The sequence below is a fragment of the Cygnus atratus genome, chromosome Z (assembly GCF_013377495.2).
Source record: "Cygnus atratus isolate AKBS03 ecotype Queensland, Australia chromosome Z, CAtr_DNAZoo_HiC_assembly, whole genome shotgun sequence".
Taxonomy (NCBI): domain Eukaryota; kingdom Metazoa; phylum Chordata; class Aves; order Anseriformes; family Anatidae; genus Cygnus; species Cygnus atratus.
In genome coordinates, this window is record NC_066396.1 from 43348626 (window position 1) to 43369043 (window position 20418).

Consider the following 20418-nt stretch of genomic DNA (forward strand, 5'->3'; position numbering starts at 1 on the left):
AGGGGTAGGAACTTACAGTGATCCAGACAGTAGGCAGCTCCTGTGAAGTCCTGTCAGCCAGAGAAAGAAAGAGTGCTGCCTTGGACTTCCGCAGAAAATGGAAGTTCATGCCTTTTACTGCCTCCTCCACTAATGCTAGCTTAGTTTTGTAAATGAGGAGAATCCTTCCCTCTACCCCATGATGTGATTGCTTTGTGATGAAAAGCATGTAGCGCTACCCTTTGTAGCACACTGCAAATAATTGAAACATGGAGTTACCAGGAGCTCTGTGATTCATACCTCTGGCCATCAGACAGAAACTGACTACAGGCCAAGAGGCTGGGTTAAGTGCCTTGCTTTCATTATTAGATCACTGGCAAGGCCACTGAAACCCCACATCTTTGAAACTTTGTGGGGATATGAAAAGTGGCATGCTGCAGTGTGAAGAGTGCTCCTAGCAGAGTGATTGCACTTGTGAGGAGGCCCCAGCAAGCCATTTCCAGCTGGACCCAACCATTAGGCCTTCAGGCTCTCATTTAATTCCTTACTTATTATAAATATGGTAGGTACAGTTAACTTTTCCTTTCCCCTTTCATCCTTCTTCCCTTCCTCACAAAACAAAATGGTGTGCTAATTTTCTTGATCACAAGGTGGCAGGATTCAGCTTCACTTTAAAGTCAATAAGCACCGATCAACTGCTTGAAGCAGAGAAGGAGAAAATGCTTCCATTATTCAGGAGTGCAAAATCAGCGATGATCAAATATCTGGATAAACCTGTGAACAGGTGGAATACTGGAAATAATAAAAGCTGGGCTAGGGCACTTACAGACCGCCTTGTGCTTTGAGGAAGTTCTGAAGGAGCTGTGTGGAAGCTGATTTTTGTCACAGGGGTAAAAGATGTGGGAACTTTGGGAAGAGGGACAAGTACATCTCCACATACATACTAGCCTGGCAGATGTTCAATATGCTTGCTCTGGGTCATGGTATGAATGTGTCTCTCTGACCACAGGTTCACTTTGAATGCAAGAAATTATTCATGTGGAAAGTTGCATTAGAATTAGCATATTTCTCTGGAAAACAAAGGGTTTCCGATAAAATCCAGAGTTCCTATGAGCTCTCCTCTGACAGCAAGGAATCACCAAACAATAAGCAAAATGTAAACAGCTAAGATGCAAAGCTTCTATGCTTCTATTTGGTGTTGGTATGTAAGACTGGTCTTTATGTATGTATGCCTTTGGATGAGAAAGAATACCCCAGTACACACACAATTCATGCCCTCACCTTTCCCCAGGCTCTGTAGTACAGTTCCTTATTTTTCCACCTAAATAACAGTACTCTCACATAGATTCTTTGAGTTTCAGCTCTTGCCTCTTTTCTACAAGTCTGTTCTTGCACTTTTACAAATATTTACTGTAATTTCTATGCTATGATATACAAAGATGTACACTGCATGAGTTAAGGTTTTGGGGTGATCAAGCTCCATTTCAGGTAACAGTAATTTCAAGAAAACACTTTGAGTATTTCAGCATCTTCTGGTTTTTCTTCTAACATATTCAGAAAAATGTGCTCTCATAACTTGAAATGTGGTAGTTAAAAAATGGACAAAGAAATGTGTATTGCAAGGGAACTTGCAATCTCTGCAAAGCTGTTAACTTGTTTTCACTTACCAATGGCAAATTTGACTCTGCTTCACCTGCTCTGGGGAGATGCTTTCCTCACTGCTCTAAGCAGGCTCAATTGTTCGAGATTCCAGTGTTCTCCATGGTGATCCATTTGTTATGCTTACCATACAAAAGTATTCATAATGTCTAACATATATCTTCTTTGCAGTAAATCAAGTCCATTAGTTTTTTTTCTGTCTCACAGACAATGAAAGAAATCAACACCTATCCCTTTGGACAGCCCTTTACATATTTCAGGAGTGTTATTGCACCTCCCTTCAGTATTTTGCACACTGAACAAAGACAGTTCATTCAATCCTAGCTCAGACTTTGTATTTTTTAGGCCTCTGACCACTCTATAGCTTTGTCATATTTAAAAGTCTTTGTTCTAGTTTTAACACCTCTGGAATGGTGTGTGCTCTCACAGAACTACCAGAAAGCTACTTTTCTCTGGTGGCTTAGTTGCACTTCTCCTTTAAGTAATAGTTCATAGGAAGTATTTAAGCAGTTCTTTACTACTTTCTTTATGAGAAAAAGCATAGGAGAGTGGTGTTACCTTTATAAATAAAAACCTTCATGTGGAAATAAAGTCACAATTTATCACATCAATTCTTTGTGCAGCTCACCTTTTTAAATCTAGAATTAAGACTCCAAGCATCTAGCTGTGCTTAGTGAAAGAACTGCTCCTTCCCCCAGTACTGCAGGCCAGCCATGGTATTTCTAGGTGGAGCACTCCCTAGCTTTCACTTTGCGTACTTTCCATCTCTATTCCAGCCCACCAACCGATTTTGATAAAATGCTAAGTTGGGAGCGGGGAATATATATTTAATGGAATTTGGTATTTTACCAATACACTTTGACATCTGGTCATTTTCAATATCAGCAATCTATGTTGGTAAGTCCCAGCCCTTCTATGAAAGGATTATCACACAACTCAGCAATGCTCTTGTGGAAATCCAAACCAACACCTTCTATAACAGGTGATAAGACTGTTTTCTAGTATGTACTATAGTATCATTTAACATTTACCTGCAGCTTTACAAGTTTGATGTCTTACCTACAGAACTTCACTCTTCCAACATTATTGAATGACATAATGAGCCAGTTTGATTGAGCTGCATGGTTTTATCTGAAACTTTGAGAACTTTTCAATTTCCTAGAATCTTAGAAAACAGACTTGAAATGTCTGTGAAGTAATAAGGTCCAATATGTGCCTATATGTGATTAGACAAGCGTAAGCTTATTGTCATAAAATCACCAGGAGTATTACAATAAGTATTTACTGTCTTTAAGAGCTGATGTCTTTGTATTCATCAAGAAGAGATAGGGAAATAGGCATATTTTTTGAAGTTGTAAACAGATTTGTGTGAACACTAATCTAGATTTTGCAGTCACTTTCAAAAAGATTTGGAAACTTTACTTCTGTCCTGCATTAGAGACCTTTCCCAAGCTTTTGCGAAAATGGAATCATATTGCCATTCGTGCCAGTAATCTTTCTGCTCTCTTTTCCTCTTAAGCATTTTTCTCCAGATCCTTTAAAAATCCCATCCTACTGGGATTGTACCTAGAAGATTGTCCCTTGAAATGATCTTACTTGCTATACTTCTATGAACATTTCTCGTTAGAAAAAAAAATGGCACTTTAAATTAATGCCTTTTTCTCCAGTGTTGTGTTACTTGTAGACAAAATGTCTTGTACTTGAGTAATATCTTTTATGGTCCTTTCATGTTCTTATGCTGCATTATGTGGCTTTCTTATTGCCTGGGACTCTCTTGATCATGTTTTTATTTAGAAATGACAGAGTGCTGGACTTGGCAAGGAAGCGATACATTCCAAATAGGATACCAGTATTTATATAATAATCCTACATACATTTCTAATAAATTTGTCCTAAATATGGTAACATGATTGACAATATTTTCATTTATGTTTCTTTATCTAATTTTCACTCATTGCCCTATAGAGAGGCATGAATCAGAGTTACAGCTAGATATGGCTATGATTTTGTTAGCAAGATGTTCTTTAAGAGCAAACCCAACCCTGCCTGTGACTATGAATGCAAGGCCTATGAATGTACCCTGTAAGAATTGGATTTTTTCTGTAGCCTGAGAAATGCAAAAAGAACGGAGTGTTCATTGAATTAATAAGTGCCATACCAAATTGATTCCTGAGCACTTTCTAAACAGCATATTGACTACTTGTTCTGTACTTTTGTAACAAAAATTCAGTAGCCATTCTTTCTTGAATTCAGTGGCAGAGCTCTGAATTACTCATTCTGAAATACCAAGCTCGGGTAGTTTGATCAGAATGGGCCATCACCACCTTTGGATGTAATGGTATAGAGGCAAGTGAGCACTCTGCCAACACGAAGCAAGGTCTGCCCGTTATTTATCGGGACAGGAGGAAACACCACTTCAGACATGAGAAGAACGACGTCGTTGTCATTCAGCCCAATTTCCCCCATCACTCTCTCTGTAAACCTGCGGTGCACACGCGTGGGTCAGCCCTGCCCGAAAACACCGACCCTCAGCTCCGAGAGCCGGCCTCCCCCAGCCACCCCGAGACGGGGGTCACCCCGATGGGCTGCGGGGGCTACCGCCTGCCTCAGGGCTCTGACCTTATTCAGCCGTGCCCGTGTGCAGGGGGATCGCGGTGCGGGCTGGCGGCCCCGGGGCGCTGCACGGCGGCGGCGGGACGCGCGGTGGCGCCTGCGGAGCGCGCAGCGCCGGGCACTGCGGCGGGCTGCGGGGCACCGAAACCGCTGCGGAAAACCCGCAGCCGGGCGGAAGAGAGCGCAAAAACGGCTCTCCAGACCGCGGAGATGCTGCGGGATGGACGAGGCTGTCCGGGGAAACAGCGGGGCGTCGGGGGGCCGCTCGTCCGCAGCCTCTCGGGGGTCTTAGAGCGGCCCCCTTCATCGCCCCACCGAGAGGGGTGCCGCCGTCCCCCGCCCCGGAGGGGATGCCCGGTACCCCTCGGCGAGGTGTCCCGGGGCACAAGGGGCCGCGGAGCGGAGCCCCCACGGCGCCCGGCGGAGCGGGGAGCGCGCACCGACGGCGGGGCGCTCCCCACCGCGGGGGTGTGCGTACGTGTGCGCGACTGTCCGTGTGCGTGTGTACGCGTGTGCGAGTCTGTGTTTATGTGCGTGCGTGAGTGAAGGCTCAGGCGCAGACTGCCTATTGGTATCTAATCTTCGGCACCCTCCCTTCTCTCCCTCCTCTCCACCCCCCCTCCTCCCTCCCCTGTCGCTTTTTTTTTTTTTTTTTTGGATTTCAGGCTCATTTTGTGGAGTTTCTGCCCCTCTCTGCGTCAGCCACACGTCACTTTGCCGGCAGCTCCCCGGCTTGGGCTGGAGCAGGAGCCGGGGCTGCTTTATTATCAGCTGGAGGGAGGAGGAGACGGTGCGTAAAGCGGCGAGCACGGCGCCCCGAGCCCCGCCGCCGCCGCCGCCGCGGGCTGCGCCCTCCCTCCCCGCCCTCCCTCCCTCTTTCCCCCCCTCCCTCTCTCTGTCCCTCCCTCCCTCCTTCTGTCCATCCCTCCGCGGGCAGCGGCCGCCCGAGCCCCCGCAGGTAGGAGCGCAGCCTCCGCACCTGCCCCTGCCGCTCCGCGCGTTTTGCAGCATCATCGAGAGCCGCCGCGGGGGCAGGCGGCGCCGCTGCCCACCCGCGGGGCCGGGGCAGGTGCCGAGCCGTGCCGAGCCGTGCCGGCTCCCTCCTGAGTCCCGCCGCCCCTCGCAGCCCCCGGTCGGGCACGGCGGCGGCTGCGGCTGCGGCGCGCCCATGTGAGCCCCGGCCGCGTGGTGCCGGCCCGCGGCGCGGAAGGCTGCGCACCCTCCGCAGCATCCCGAGGAGGCCGTCGGGCAGCGCTGGGGTGATGGGGGGAGGCACGGTGTCCAGCAGGCGGAGGCCGGGCCCCGGCCTGGCGAGGCTGTGGGGCTTGTGCTGCCTGGTGCTGGGCTGCTGGCGGGGCGCTCTGGGCTGCCCTGCGTCCTGCCGCTGCAGCTCCTGGCGGATCTGGTGCGCCGAGCCGGTGCCGGGCATCTCCTCCTTCCCCGTGCCGCAGCGGAGCGCCGAGGGCGACAATGTCACCGAGATGTGAGTACGGCACGGCCGGAATGGGGGGCTGCTGGCCGGGGGGGGCGGCGGGCAGCTTCCCTGCGAGGGAGCGCACTCGCTCCGCGGGCAGCCGGGGTCAGAGAGCGCGGCCGTGATTTAGCCCCATCTCCGTGGGCTCGGCCTCACGGAGATGCCCTTGCGAGGCCGGCGTGACGACCCATCCCGCCGGCCCCCGGTGCGGCTTACCGGGAGCGCGGGGAGGGCGCGGGGGTCGCCACCGGTCGCGGAGCATCCGCGGGGCGGGCGCTGGGCTGCGGCCCCCGGCCCCTGCCTCACCTCTGCGGCGGCTGCGGGTTTTTAATTAGTCCATCGATTTCAGTTTCGCGGCCACGGTTTATTCCTGCGGGCTTCGATGGGTGGCTTTCACCCCCGTCACTGGTCTCTCCTTTTTTTCAATTCCCTTTTTCAACTGGAAAAAAAAAAAAAAAGGAATGAAAAAGAGAAAGGTAGGGATGTGGCACATTCTGATGGAAGGGAAAGGGAGAGCAAACTATCTTCCCTGCCCTGGCCATAGGCATGCAAGCCTGCTTTGCCCTTCTCCATAAGGTGGCTTGAAGGAGAAAATGCTGAGCCCGTGGGGGAATGAGACTTGTGCTCTCAGAGTGTTGGAGGATTAGAAAACCCTCACTATTAGCGAGGAAGGTGCAAAAAGTTTTTTGTTTTTTTCTCTCACACTCGTGTTTTTTCCATCCTTGTTTGCCTGCAGTTGATAGTCGGTGAGGGAGTTGTGTAGTGATTCATGTTCAATCCTACATCCTTTAACAGCCTCTGTACTCTGTGGCATCCACATAGGTTGCCTGAGAAAAGGTGCAAAGACTCTTGCTGAGCAAAATTTCAGCTACTGGGCATACAGGTCCTGGAGAAAAAGCCTTCTAAAGCTGTTTTGTCTATCTTCCCCAGCCCCTGCTGTTTCTGGATTGTTACCCACAACATTTCTATTGTAAAAAAATCCAGAATATTTTTGCCCCAAATCCATACAGATTTCTCACTGTTTAATTTTTATTTCCTTCTCCTCTATCCTCTTCTTCTATTTCCTTCTCCTCTTTCATCTTTCTTTAGAAACAATACAAAAATGCCATGAAATATTGTGTGATATTAGGTTAATTCTAGAACCTCTGGGCTATCTTTCTGCAGTTTGTTGTAGTCAGCTTGCTGCATTTCCCTGTGTGTGCCTGGCAAAAAAACTGGCGAAAAAGCTGGTGGCATTCATTTCTACTACTCACATACAGCCTACATTTGGCAGATTTTTAGGACCTATGAGAATGGAACAACCTTTCTGAGTTGTTACGGCAGTTATTGTTTCAGATGTTTGTTTAATATTCTGTGGATTGCTTCATTAAAAAGAATTGCTTCAAGCTATGCATCTCTGCTCATCTTCATAGGCTTTGCTAGCCTTATTATCTAGTACTTCCAATTTGGAGGTAATGCAGCAATTTCCTCCTAGAATTTAAACCGTTTAAAAGGCCAGAGGAATAAATGCATATGTAAATATACACTCCAGCCACAATCAACTTAAAACATGTCTAGTCATTTTGGATTGGTGCCTTTCGTTTTCATTCTGCCCTATGTTTTTGTCAGCATCGCTGTCTTTACAGTTCTTCTCAATTTTTACTGTATCATTCTGTGACATTGCATGTTGTTGTGTTTGGTGTTCTAAAAATAATTTTGAGTCATGGATTTCTCAGGAGATGCTCTTGCACATATTTAAGATGGTCTTTTCTAGCGTACTTTTGACATAAAACGTGAAGGCCCTTTAATTTGCAGACATAAATTAAAAGTTGGACTGCAGTAACTGTCACATTATTTCATTGCGGAAACTTAGCAAGCAGTGAGTATGTAAAGAAGCAGTTCTTCCATGGCATATAAAGATCACGAAGACATGCTTTTAACACTACATCTTTCTTTATTCTATCTAAGAAACCGGTTTAAGAGGCTGAATCTTTGCATTTTACTTAGGAAGCTTCAGGCCTGATTTTTCTTTTATGTGCTCTGTAGATACAGGAACACAATTCTGTTGGTTTCTGGTGGAATTACTCTCAGTATAAATGAGAGTGAGAAGAGCATAAGACACTTAATTTCTAGTAATTTATTCCCTTGTATTTCCTGCATGCCTGTTGAGACCAATCCTTCATTTATTGCTTATCCCCTCCTCTTGACTGGAGAGGATCCTGTGATCCTAGGCAAAACATCTACTGACTCCAAGGGCACATGAGATGAGTAAAGATCCTCACCTGGGCTGTGTGTGGTGGGATTTCTGTGGTAACTGAACAGGCAGGGTGGGCATGCGGCAACCATGGTTGTTGGCTGTGGGCTGGGTGGATGCCTCTGAGCAGGCAGGATGCAAGTGGGCAGCAAGGGTTTCCCCTTGGCTCTGAGAGGTGGGAGAGAGCCGGCGTGATGCTGGTGGGAATAACAGACCTGCAGTCCCATGCATCGGGCAGCCTCCACTGCCTGGTACATGGGAGCTTCTGCACTATTTTGGCCCACAATGTAAATGGTGGTTTAGAGCTTAATAAATCCTCTCTTCCCAGTCCAGCTATTACTTTATTTCTGGTAGGATCTGCATCCAAATCTACAGAAATCAGCAGAAAGACTTCCAGAGCACTCCTGCATTAGCCCTGTGAGGCCCAGCTGCTGAAACTTGGTGTGGGAGGGCATAGGAGTATTTCTGCCTGGTGCTTTTCTTAGTCATCTTCCTCATTCTTTCCCTTCCTTGTTATTTTGCACAGTTTTCTCATTCTGGTGAATAAAAGGCAGATTAATGAAAATCCCTGTCTCTAGTGAGATTTTAGATTTGTACAGTTGGTTAGGGTGCTGACATGGGCTGGCCTTGATCTGGAAAGCATGTGCCAGTGCTAAAATCGCTTATCATAACAGAGCTCAATTGTAATAACTGTTTGGTACTAGTGATGCTATTAGAGATAAATGGAACTCCATAGCAGGGCCCTGCATTAAAGTCATGGTTATCAGTCATTGAGGCTCACACTAAGAGCTAAGGAGCAAGAGTGGTGAGAGCAAAATGAGTATATAAGCATTGTTAAATCCAGGCACTATGGCAAGTAAGTAGTTCTTAGTGAGATCACTTGAGCAAGAATATTAATAGGGTAGTAAATGAGTCACTTCAAAAATGTTCAGGACTTTTTGTAAAAGGACTGGTCTAATACTTTCTCATTGAATAAAATGTATTGTTAGTATATCTCTGTGTCTATGACACTTCATAGATCTTGATTTCAAAGTGTCTTCTTGCACTGTTAGTATATTCCTGGCATAGTTTTTCAGCTCTGGTATCAAGTCATTAGTATGTTGACTTATGTTTATTCAGGTGAAGGGGGTTTGAAATTAATGAGTGTATTTCAGGAAGAACTGCTTGCCAACAAATAGGTGACTTAGCTCTTGCCTAGTAAAAGAGAGAGGTGATTGTGTATTGCGTACGTTTCAAAACCACAAAGTAAATTACTAATGCAGTTATATAAAGCACTCTAGAATTGTTAATAAATAAGACAGGATAAGTAATTTATAGAGTAAATTATTTAACAAGTCATGTGAGCTTGCTCTAAAAAAAAAAGGCATGTTGAAATTCATATGAAGATCAGCGCTGTTGGTATTTTGGGTCTCTTTCATTTTAGATTTCTAGGCTGTTGTAGATTAAATATAGTGTAAAACTATCTTCAAGGCTTCTCAACCCCCAGCCCCTTCTTCTTCAAAGGAACTTTAGACTCTGCAGCAATACATGGCTTGGCTGGTTTGCAAAGCTATTTCTGGTGACTTGGAATTATATAGTAAAATACAAGGCATGAGGCTACAAATTATTAAAGGGGGTAGGGGGAGTGGTGATAAAAAAGCTCATTTTAAGAATTTGTCTTATTTGTCTTTTTTTTTTTCTTTTTTTTTTTTTTCCTTTCTATCTACTTTTAAAGATCTGGGTAGCAGGTTAAGGTGAGTTGAAAGTAAGCGTTAGAAAATTATATATATATATATATTTAATTTCCAGGCTTTAAAAATACTTCAGAAGTCACAAAATAAAGGATTTTGTATATGCTGGATGTTTTTGCTCCCAGTGATCTTCATTATGCCTTGTTTTAGTCCTCGTCCTTCCAGTTGGTAAGAACTGATGGGCTCCTCGGGGGCTGACAGGGGCTGTCTCCGGCAGGCTGGGGTGAACCAGCTTTTCCTGGAGGAACACAGCATCCTTCAGGCGGTGCTCAGTGTTGTGTAGGAGTGGACTGGCAAAACACTGCCTCTTGTTCTATGTCTTTGGTCACTTGAGTTTTAAGAGAGGGTTGGGATTTATATATGAAAATGAAGGCCGTTTGTAAGAATTTGAGGCTTTGGTGTTAGATATGTTGTTTTCAAGAAACTTGTGCTTCCTTCCCTACTAACAAGAAAACAGAGGGTTGGGCAGTCCACCCTGCAATATCTTTAGGATGACATTTTCTGGATTTCTCTCTCTTTTTTTTTTTTTAATTCCAGAAGTGTAAGGGAGAAGGCAGCTTAGTAAGATTCTAGACCTCAAATCATGGTAAAATAAAAGCTTTTACATAACTAAACAAGAGCCTTATTTCTCCATTTTGGATTTTGCTTTCAAGTAAGAGGGAAAAAAAAATGTTCTTTTTGTATTGCAGTTCCCTCTTTCCCCTGTTTGTCATCTCTCACTGCAGCAATGTCTAACAACACGTCAGTGAAGTTGGCTAGCAGAATATCCTTGCCCAAGCTGGATGAGCATAGCCAGTAGTGAAGAGTAATAAATGATGAAAAATGAAACAGAGAACTCTAGAAACCCTAAAAACCCTCTCAGTGCTTATTGATGTTAAATGTATATTTAGCTTGTTATGCCTGAAAAGCCTCTCTTTGAAAACCGTCCTTTAAAAAGTGGAGCACTGATTGTATTAATTCAGCATTTATGTGCATTTCAAATGGAGAAATAAATTAGTAGAGGTTTGAAAGCCATATGCCTGTACTGCTCTGTTACTGCACGCTGTGTTTGCTAAGATCTTTTTATACAAATGTATGTAGGCACAGAGCTGCTATTGAAATAAAATATATTGGGCATACACCTTAATTCAATTTTTGATTGTGAACCTGTATTTTCAGAAACCACACAAAGCAAACCAAGCTTAAACCCCACTGAAATATGTATACAGGGATATTGTTTCTTATATAGCTACTATTAACATAACATTGAAGAACCATAATGCACTTATGGGAAAGGAGCCATGCCATGGAAATTTTGTTGTGAATATGCAACTTTTTAAAATATTCCTGGAAGAAAACAAACGGCACTGAATGTTGATTATTGACAGAAGTTATAGCTGAAACTGTTAAACATATTTCGTAGCAATTCAGCTGTTCTTGTTTCTGGCATGGGTTGTCATTGGTAGGATATGTTCTTGAAGATCGGGTTTCAGGTCAATATTTTTGGTTCCTTGTCAAGGCCTCAAGAAATGAGACTTTTTGCAGAATTAAGTAGAGCAAGACAGGCCCAAGGCCCAAGGCATTTTTAGAGGCATTTTAAAAGATTGTAATCTTTGAACAGTGTGACTCGAACCAGCCTTTTGCTAAGCCTCCTGATCATGACCCAGCAAGGTCCTTTCACTTGATGCCTTTTATTTTAGGGGAAAATTGAGGTTCGCTTTCTGAACTCGTTAAAGTCAATGGCAAAACTTGACAGAGTTGGCATTTCACCAATGCAAAGTAGTTTAGAGGACATAACTAAGGCATGAAAATAACCGGTTCAAACATTTTCCTGCCTGATTTACTTTTGGAAGAGAAGTGGCCTGTTGCTCCATTGCTTGATGTATGCTTGTCTAGAAGTTTTCTTGGCTTCCCTGCATTTTCCTACTGTGTGAAGACTACATACGTTGAGTCAACAGGAAGTTGAGAATGAGTATTTTAGAGAGTTTTTTTTCAAAATTGTACTAATTCCATATTGAACTGAACCTGCACAGTACTTCCTCATGCAAAAGAGTGGCAGCTACAGTCTTTACCAAAGCTTATACCGGCTCCACAGAGAATATATGGTCCACTATATACATCTGCCTGATGTTTAAATAGAAGAAGGACAATGTCTTAATCAAAGTTAGCCCATTGCTGAAACATTAAAACAGTGAAATGGTGACACATCTGGGCTTCCTGTGGAAGAGTCCCATGATGGACCTCTATTTGGGGCCAGGCGAGTTATCTGTTTTACCTTGTGGTTTGACTGTTGGGACAAAAGAAATCTCCCAGTCTTAGATTTAAATGAATTTATTTTTACCTTTTTTGTTTTTGAACCATACATATAAAAATAATTAGGGCCATATTCAGCAGATACTCTGTGAAATGCATATTACACAATCGGATGCTGTATCCCACATGAAGCGTGCATAGGACGTGACTTTTCCCATTCTTTTGCAACAACTGTCTGATTTTCTAAATGCCAGATGGCACAGCGAGCATGTGCAGATAAATCAAGTGCGCAGAGTGGGCATGTCAGACTTATGGGCATGCACTGGGAGACTTCACAGCATGTGCTGCAAGTGTCACGCACTGGACTTGCTCAGCATGTCTGGGACTGTCCCAGGCCTCAGCATTGAAAATCTGGCAACTCCTTTCAGACTGTGCGGCAAAGGCACTTAAAGCAGCTGGCTTCTCTCCTGCCAGCAACGGAGAGCCCGCTTCTTCCAGGAAGTGATTCAGGAGGCTAAATTAGATTCCTACTGCGAATTACCTGATGGAGGCCCCCCCTTTCACTCTCAGTAAGAAAACCTGGGGGACTTAGTTCAGTAAGGTAAGCGGAAATGCAAGAGCTTTCCTCCAGTGAGCAGTGTTAGGCTGTGGAGTGAGTTATTTGTGCGGTCCAAGCAAACCTCTTCAGTAGAACACGTTGGGGCTGTCTCGGCTCGAAGCAGAGTGTTGGTCAGAACCTGGGTCTTGCACATCAGCATCACAACTGCTGTCCTGTGTGGCATACAGATGTGGATTTGCCTTGATTCTTCCTGTCTGAGTCGCCTTACTTGGCCTGGAGTGTTTAAATGTACTTCTGAGCCAGAGAGCAGGACAGCCTGTTTAGCTAAGTGACCATGACGCTCGTTTGTGCAGTGAGGTGTCTGGGTCCTGCTCTCCTGAGTGTTCAGTGATGGAAGAAATGAGAGCCACATGAACAGGTAGGGTTGAGGCAGCCCTCTCTCAGAGTGCTTTATGGTGCTTTATGGTGTCTTTTGAGACACCGGGGTCACATTCCCTCAGGAAGAGGTAAGAATTGAACCTGGTACTCTTGGACCATGGTGAACAGCTGTATTCAGCATTTCTCACAAGCCTGTGGTCTTCTACCTCACACAGAGAGGCTTTTATTTTTATTTTTAAATCAGTGGAACCTATTTGGTGAATATGGGTCTAGTTTTGGAAGGTGAGATTGCATTTTGTTTTGGGTAGGCAGGTGAACAGGCTACTGCTTATTCATCTCCTATTTCTCCCTCCAGACTTGCATCTTCCTAATTTCTAAAAACTGTTTTTGGAACTCATTATGCATACAATGATCTTCACCTGGTAAACACACGTACAGTTCTGTCATGCTGGGAGCTGTTCTGTTGACTTCAGTGGGAGTAAGTAGTGTACTTAGGCTTATGCTGAAGTATTTTACAGTTTAAAGTGGAAGGAATTTAAGTATCTCTTCAATATTGTGTATTGCATACATACTGACACATGTACACAAAACTTCAAACTTTTCAGGTCAGATGCACATAGATTTACAAACATTTTCATTTGGCACAAATCTCAAACCTGCATGTGATTTTTTTTTTTTTTTTTGTTCAGCTCTGGACATCACTGCAGATCCTCTGGACCATGTTTATGTTCAGTAGCTGTCTTGTTGCCGGGAGCTTTTGTCATCTGGGGGATGTGGACTTAGGTGTCACAGCTGCAGAAATAGATACCCCTTGTCTTGGAGTTGGGAGTGGGTGGAAGAAAGATTATGTTGATCTTCCCTGCCCTGAACATTTTTCCCAACCCTCCATGGCATTCCTGTTTGCATGGAGATGGGGCACTTGTTCCTTCTGCTTTCTTGGTCTGGTTGTATGAACAGTTTTTGCCTGCTGTAGAGCACTTCTGGATCTTCATATGACTTTTAATGGGCAATTTACCATAAAGCAGTTTTGCTCTTCACAGTGGGTGTCTGAATTGAAAGGCTTAGGAGATGAGAGACCTACAGAATTGGAGATATCATTGAAATATCTGCCCTATGTTGTGTAGTTGCACTTCATATATTCTGGGGATTGGTTACGTTGCAAAAGGTATGTAAACTGAAGGAGTGCTGAAAGGTGTGTGCAGCAGAGTGGTTTGGTTACAAAAGCCTTAAGGATAAACAGCTTGGCAGATGAGAAAAATATTACTCTACTCTTAAGCAGTGGCAGGGGCAAAAGCTGTGAAGGTAACTGAAGAATGCTGTGAAGTTAGTAGTGGAGAAAGAGAAGGTGAGTTTGTAGAAATGGTGAAATAGTTTGAAGACCACTATAGCAAAAAAAAACCAAACAGATCACCTTCTGAAAGAGGTATATGCAGGGTGAGAGTATAGTTTGAAGGTAAAATAGTAGAGAAGCTGGTCAAAGACTAAAAATGTGTTAAAATGGAAAATTGTCACTTACAAAAGAGTAGATTTTCCTAAAGTATAACAATAAAGATGTCCATGAACGCATTTTAAGTTGATCTCACTTTAGAAAAGGCAATATGTATATGTCAAGCAGCAGAATGAAGAGCAATACAAACAGAAACCTGAAGAAAAGGCACAGAACATGGGTCTGCATGTACCGTTGCATGGGAGGATTTCCCCCAAATCATATTGGCCAAGTACATGAACATGGAAGGTTATCGAAAAAGTGGCAGCAATGTGCTAGTGAGCATGAGTATTAGAAATACTTTGGATACTGACAAATGCTCAGAAAGTGTAAAAAACACATGATTATGCTAATATATTCAGTGCAAGTAAGAAACTACTTACATTAAGCGAAGAGCAGGATTCCTCGAGTGAAGAGAAAGCAGTGTTTTTAGGAATGCTAATGGAAGAAGCTATAAATTCAGTAGATTGGCCAATTAAGTGAAGAGAAATGGACAGGACAGAGAATAGAATGAAAATAAATGTGATAAAAGAAAGAGAAATAGGAAACCATAAATGTGGAATAGCAAAAAGTGCCCCTGGAAGATTGTGGCAGAGAAGTAATTTGAATGCTGTTGAAATGTTCTCTGTGAAATGTATTGGCTAAATACAAACAGTAAGATTGATGTTGACATACAGAAGGTGGCAACCTGTTTTGAGCCTAGAAGAGGGAGGTAAACATCAAGTAAGTTGGTATAATGGAAATTCAGAAAGACAACCTGTATCTCTTTTGAAAGGGAAAAGGGGTTGCAGACAAAAAGAAGAGAGATTATAACCGTATATAGATTCTCAAAATTTAAAATCAGAGCAAGGACAATTTTTTGGGGGGCTTATGGAAAGGGGAATATTGTTTGAGATGTCAGGAGTCAAATTATTCAGCAAATTTAAAGCATTAACAGGATACAGGTGGATTTTCCTGAATAGATGGCTTCAAGTTCTGTAGTTTCACTTCATCATTTGGAAGTACTACCTTTTGATCTGTATTTGGTGCAAGATGTATTGCACACAGTGAGTGGTACAATGGAAAGCATACCAGGTATGGTCATATGTCTTGATGATCCGGTGAATATCAGAAAAGATTGAACAGAATATGTGACATTTCAAGAGCCAGTAATTTAAAATTGAATAAAGCCAAGTGTCAAACAGTGGAAATAATATATGTGGGAGGACGACTGACCTCAGAGGGAATTTCAGAGGGACTTTCTTATGTTGGATTAAAAAGACGCGGGGAATACTGAACACGTCAAAACTTGAAGACAGGAAAAGGACCTGAACTGTTGTGAAGCAGACTGATTTATGTCAACAAGTACTTATCTAACTGAAGGATGTGCAACTTACTTAAGACATCCCTCCACAAAGTCACTGCCTGAGCTTGGATGCCTGGGAAGAAAAGAATTCGAAGGTTTTGACATCAACCAAAATGCTTTAATGTTTTCATTCACTGAGAGAACTAAGAAGGCACATCTAAAGGATGGTTAGGAGCAATCTTACTGTGCTGTTACGGAATGATGTTTTTCCATTTTCATTTTGCATCCAGGTCAGTAACAGCTAGGGAGGTAGTGTGTACAAGTGCTGAAAAAGAGAGCAATTGTGTTACTATTCTTTGAAAAGTCACGACAGTAGGTGATTTTGTGGGAAAATGAATTGTCACATATATTTGTTTGCATTTATATGTCCCTTCAAGATGCTTTTTCTTACTATCAAATCAAAAAAGAAGAAGAAGAAAAAAAAAGGTTGTTTACTCTTATGTATGTTCCCTTTAGAGAGCTAATAAAGAACCACATTCACTACTCCTCTTCTGTGTGTTTATATGTGTTATTTTTAGTGTACATGTTATAAAGGACCTGTATAGCAGTTTAAGCCTCTTCTTGACAGTCTGCAGAGACGATTTCTTGTGCAGTAGGTAAAATGTACTTTGCAGATAAGTCTAAAGTCAGTGATTAAGATACGCTTTTTGATTTAATAGCTTATTGTCTGTCCAGTTTGATACTTCTTTCTGAGTATATCAACAAATACCAGCATTTACAAAACATCTTTGCTAAGGATAAGCTAGACTGTAGTTGTCAACTGACCTCGAGAAATGTCAAAAATTGATGCCTTGGTGAAATATCAACTGTATGAACTTCATAGAGCTCAGCGGGGAGGACAGGTCTCTGAATAGTGATCCTGATGGAGAAAATAGTTAAATAAGCTCTGCATTCATTTTGGGGAAAGTAGTTCTGAACGTGGAGCTTGTCAAAGGCATGAATCTTAAATCTGGATAGCTGCATGAAGTGTCTTGAGAGTTGGCTAGATTTGGTAGTATGCTATTTGAAGAGAAGAAAAACAAACACCTTGAAGCCAAACCAGAGACATAAGTAAGCCCAAGGGTGCATTATGTTTCATTTTCCTTGCCTCTAAATATAGTAACTGTTTCCTTAAACTCTGCATTGCAGACATATTCATTTATTTTTACTTTTGCCTTCATGTTTGCATTCTGTAAAGAGTGAACTAAGGCTGGCTGGTAAACTGTGGGGTTTCCATTTCCCAAGCAGTTGTAGTCATAAGCAAGAGTATGGATCTGCCCCTGCAGCACCAGAACCAGACTGAGATCACCACTGTATTCTTCCTTTCTCCTACTTTAAGTTGGTGAAATGACACTAATTGTTCAGGATATCAGGAGAGACTGGAGAAGTAATTCCCAATGGCAACTGCTTGCTACTTGTTGGATACTACTGATCGGTAATCATAGTATTTTGACATGGAGCAAATGTGTGAGTGCCGCTGTCTCCTGGCAGGTGGTGCAGCCACATGTCCAGAACAAGGAATTCTTCAAGCTAACTGTTCTCACTGACCTTCGCCATGAGACATCTAGTTTGGATAGCCCCGAACAGTGTGTCATCTGAATGTGGGATATGTGGAGTGAAGAGGTTGTGTGTATGCCTCTCAAAAAATGTGTGTTCCAGTGACTGCCAAGGAAGATCTCAGAGTTAATTCTGTCAGTTCTAGAGTGCCTGTGCTGGCATGTGGAGAGCTACCTCCTTTAGGGCTACTAAGATGGTGAAGGGCCTAGACGGGAAGACATATGAGGAGCATCTGAGGTGCCTTGGTTTGTTCAGCCCAGAGCAGAGGAGGCTGAGGGGAGGTCTCATGGTGGCCTGCAGCTCCCTTACAAGGGGAGCGGAGGGGCAGGTGCTGAGCTCTGCTCTCTGGGGACTGCGACAGGACCCGAGGGAACGGCATGGAGCTGGGACAGGGGAGGGTCAGGCTGGGTGCTAGGGAAAGGTTCCACCCACAGAGAGGGTGGTTAGGCACTGGGACAGGCTCCCCAGGACAGTGGTCACAGCACCGAGCCTGCCAGAGCTTAAGAAGCATTTGGACTCTGCTCTAAGTCATATGGTCTAAATATTTGGGTAGACCTGTGTGGTGCCAGGAGTGGGACTTGATGATCCTTATTGGTCCCTTCCTACTTGGGATATTCTATGATTCTATGATTTAATCTTCCCTGGCTAATGGCCAAATACTCTAGATGAGAAGAAAAATTACCTTAAAGGATGACTTAAGGAACCTGGGATAGTTGCAATTGATTTTCTACTCTTTGTGGTATACAGGGTGATTCACAGTAAAAACAACAACAACAACAACAACAACAACAATAACAACAATAACAAAAAACCAGTACTTGCTCACAATTTGTCAGGAGACACCAAAGAGCCAAGGAGTTGAGCACCTGTTTGTACAACTGCTGAATTCTGGGTAAGTCCACGGTGCCAATTGGATGCTGTGCCTCTTTCCTGAGTTAGGATACACTTTTTCAGCTGTCAAAGTTCTGTTTCTTGATATTGGCCTAATGAAATCTGGCACGGATGATACCAGATGAGGACAGCAATACAGAATTAATAATTGGAATAAAATTGAGCCTGTATATCTGTAGAGAAATTTCTTCTTGTAGGTGTCTGTATTACACTCATTGAATGCTGTTAGAGTTTCCCTCCTAGGGGGAGCGTGGTCCTACATATAAAGATTTCTTGCTTGAGTAAAGATTATGTCATTGGTCCCTACATCTGTCTGAAACCTGCATTCCTGATATGCAGCATTGTATAGCTCTATGCTTCATTTTCAAACTATGCGAGTTCACACCCCTCGAGCATTATTTTAAGTTTGGTTTGAGAGGGGCTGCAAATGAAACCCATTTGAATCTGCCAAGTTTCATCAAGTATTGTGTCAAGCTTACAAAATTTTGCATGATTTTGATGCATAACCATAAATCAGCCCAGGTGTGCCGAAAATGTCTGTAAGTTTTAGCTTGCCTTTTGATGAACTTGGTTTGACATTTGATTTTGTAAGAAAATACAGCACTAGGGAACTTTGCAGTGTTTAATTGTGGATGTTACATACAGCTCTCACAGTAGTGTATACTAGGGACATACGTGACCTGTCATTAAATGGTAATTCATCTACTGGCAGTTCAATGTTTGGAGTGTGCTGCCTTCTCCCTAAAGATTTAGTGAAAAAATAACTCAGAGTATAAAGTTTTCCCAAAGTTCAGAAACATTTCATTTCACTAGAGAATGTTTATTAATTTTCAATTTTTTTTTTCAATTTTTTTTTCCCAGCTGTATGAACCAGGGGTAAACATATAATTGATTTATTTTTTAGAGTGTTAAGAAAATATGTTTCCCATAAAGGGAGCTTTCTGGCAACAGAATTACTTCTGGAGCTGAATTACAATGTTTGCTTGCATCTATGTTGTCAAGGACTAGGGTGCAGTAAATTTTTCCAGCATGAACTTGTAACTCCAAATGAAATAGTGTACGTTAACGTACATTAGTAAAGAGGAAATAGGGTAAATTAGATAAAATAGGGACACAGAATTCTGCTGACTATTTTTTTTTTTTCAGGTTAAGGAAGAATGTTTTGAAAGACATTTGAAAGTTAGAGTGAGATACTTTTTTGAGGTTTTAAAGCACAAAAGAAGCTCAGTTGTTCTAAAGTGCAGAATATGCTTTCTTTTTATGCTCTCATAGTTCAGTGGGGTTGCTTTCCCAGCTTTGTACAAACTTAATCTACAGTCTTTCACATATGTAAGGAGCAGAAGACCACCCTCTTAAAAAAGAACATGGAAGAGTTAACTCTTTCACAATGAGATTTTAAATTATCCTTTCAATAATGTTACAGAAACCGTGAAGCATGAGTGCGTGGCATTGTTCAATAGCTGTTGAAGTACGCTGAGATGAACGTGTTATTATAGATTGCAGTGTGCAGTCAGTAGGTGTATGATTCTGAATGCCTTTATTAGAATTAATCAGTAGTTTACAAAGAGGAGATGAAATTGATGGTCTAAAAACAAATACTGTTTACTGATGACTCACTGAAGGAGAGACAGAATGCTATAGCATAATCAAGTGAATAGTACTGTAGACAGCTGAGGGTTTGGTTTGAGGTAGTAATTGGTATTTGTGAGCTGCTGTGTGTGATCTGATTGGATGTTATCCAGCCAGGTTTTGGCGGTGCTGCACTTTGCTGTGGTGCACAGGGGGAGCTTCCAAGCCCCTCATGTGACTTCAGCCAGCCATGAGTCAGGATGTTTTTCTTCTGTGCTACGATAAAACCTTCAGTTAAAGAACAGGGTGGATATTCTTAAGGGCAGGCAGGCAAATTACATTTCTCAGTGTCGCCCACTGCAAATCAGAGCTTTTAGAGTATTAATGTTTGATGATAAGTAACATCAAGGTAGAGTAGTTGTGAAGAAGGTAAAAATAGAATTCAGTTAGGGAAGAGGTTTTATTTCAAATGTGCCTCTAAATTAAACAGAAGAACAACTTCCCCTGAAAGTGTAGAGCTAGTCACTGTACTTTCTTCTTTCTTACTGCTATGAAATAGCTGCAAAGGCTTAACTTAAAACAGGCTTGTTAAGCAAGTAAGGAAGCATAAGAGAACCTGCTCATGGTAAATTACATCTGTCCATTCTTTCTGCAAGGATTTTCAACTGTGTGAAATATTCTTTACTGTCATATTCTGGACTGAGAGCGTTTTAACAAATGTATTGCATAGCAGC

General features: G+C 42.9%; 1 protein-coding gene across 8 annotated transcripts in view; it reads left to right on the plus strand.

Moving 5' to 3' along the window:
- The first annotated feature begins 480 nt into the window (after positions 1-480).
- The window catches only part of NTRK2 (neurotrophic receptor tyrosine kinase 2), a 206086-nt gene continuing 186148 nt past the window's right edge, over positions 481-20418 (plus strand). For 6 of the 8 annotated variants that reach the window (XM_035565267.2, XM_050716441.1, XM_050716442.1 and 3 more), the window contains exon 1: positions 5187-5734. In XM_035565267.2, coding sequence (XP_035421160.1) covers positions 5514-5734 — 221 coding nt within the window. In that variant the 5' untranslated portion in view covers positions 5187-5513. Of the gene's footprint in view, positions 542-4764; positions 5735-20418 lie in introns of those variants that run through there. The other 2 variants (XM_035565275.2, XM_035565266.1) reach the window with 2 other exon arrangements.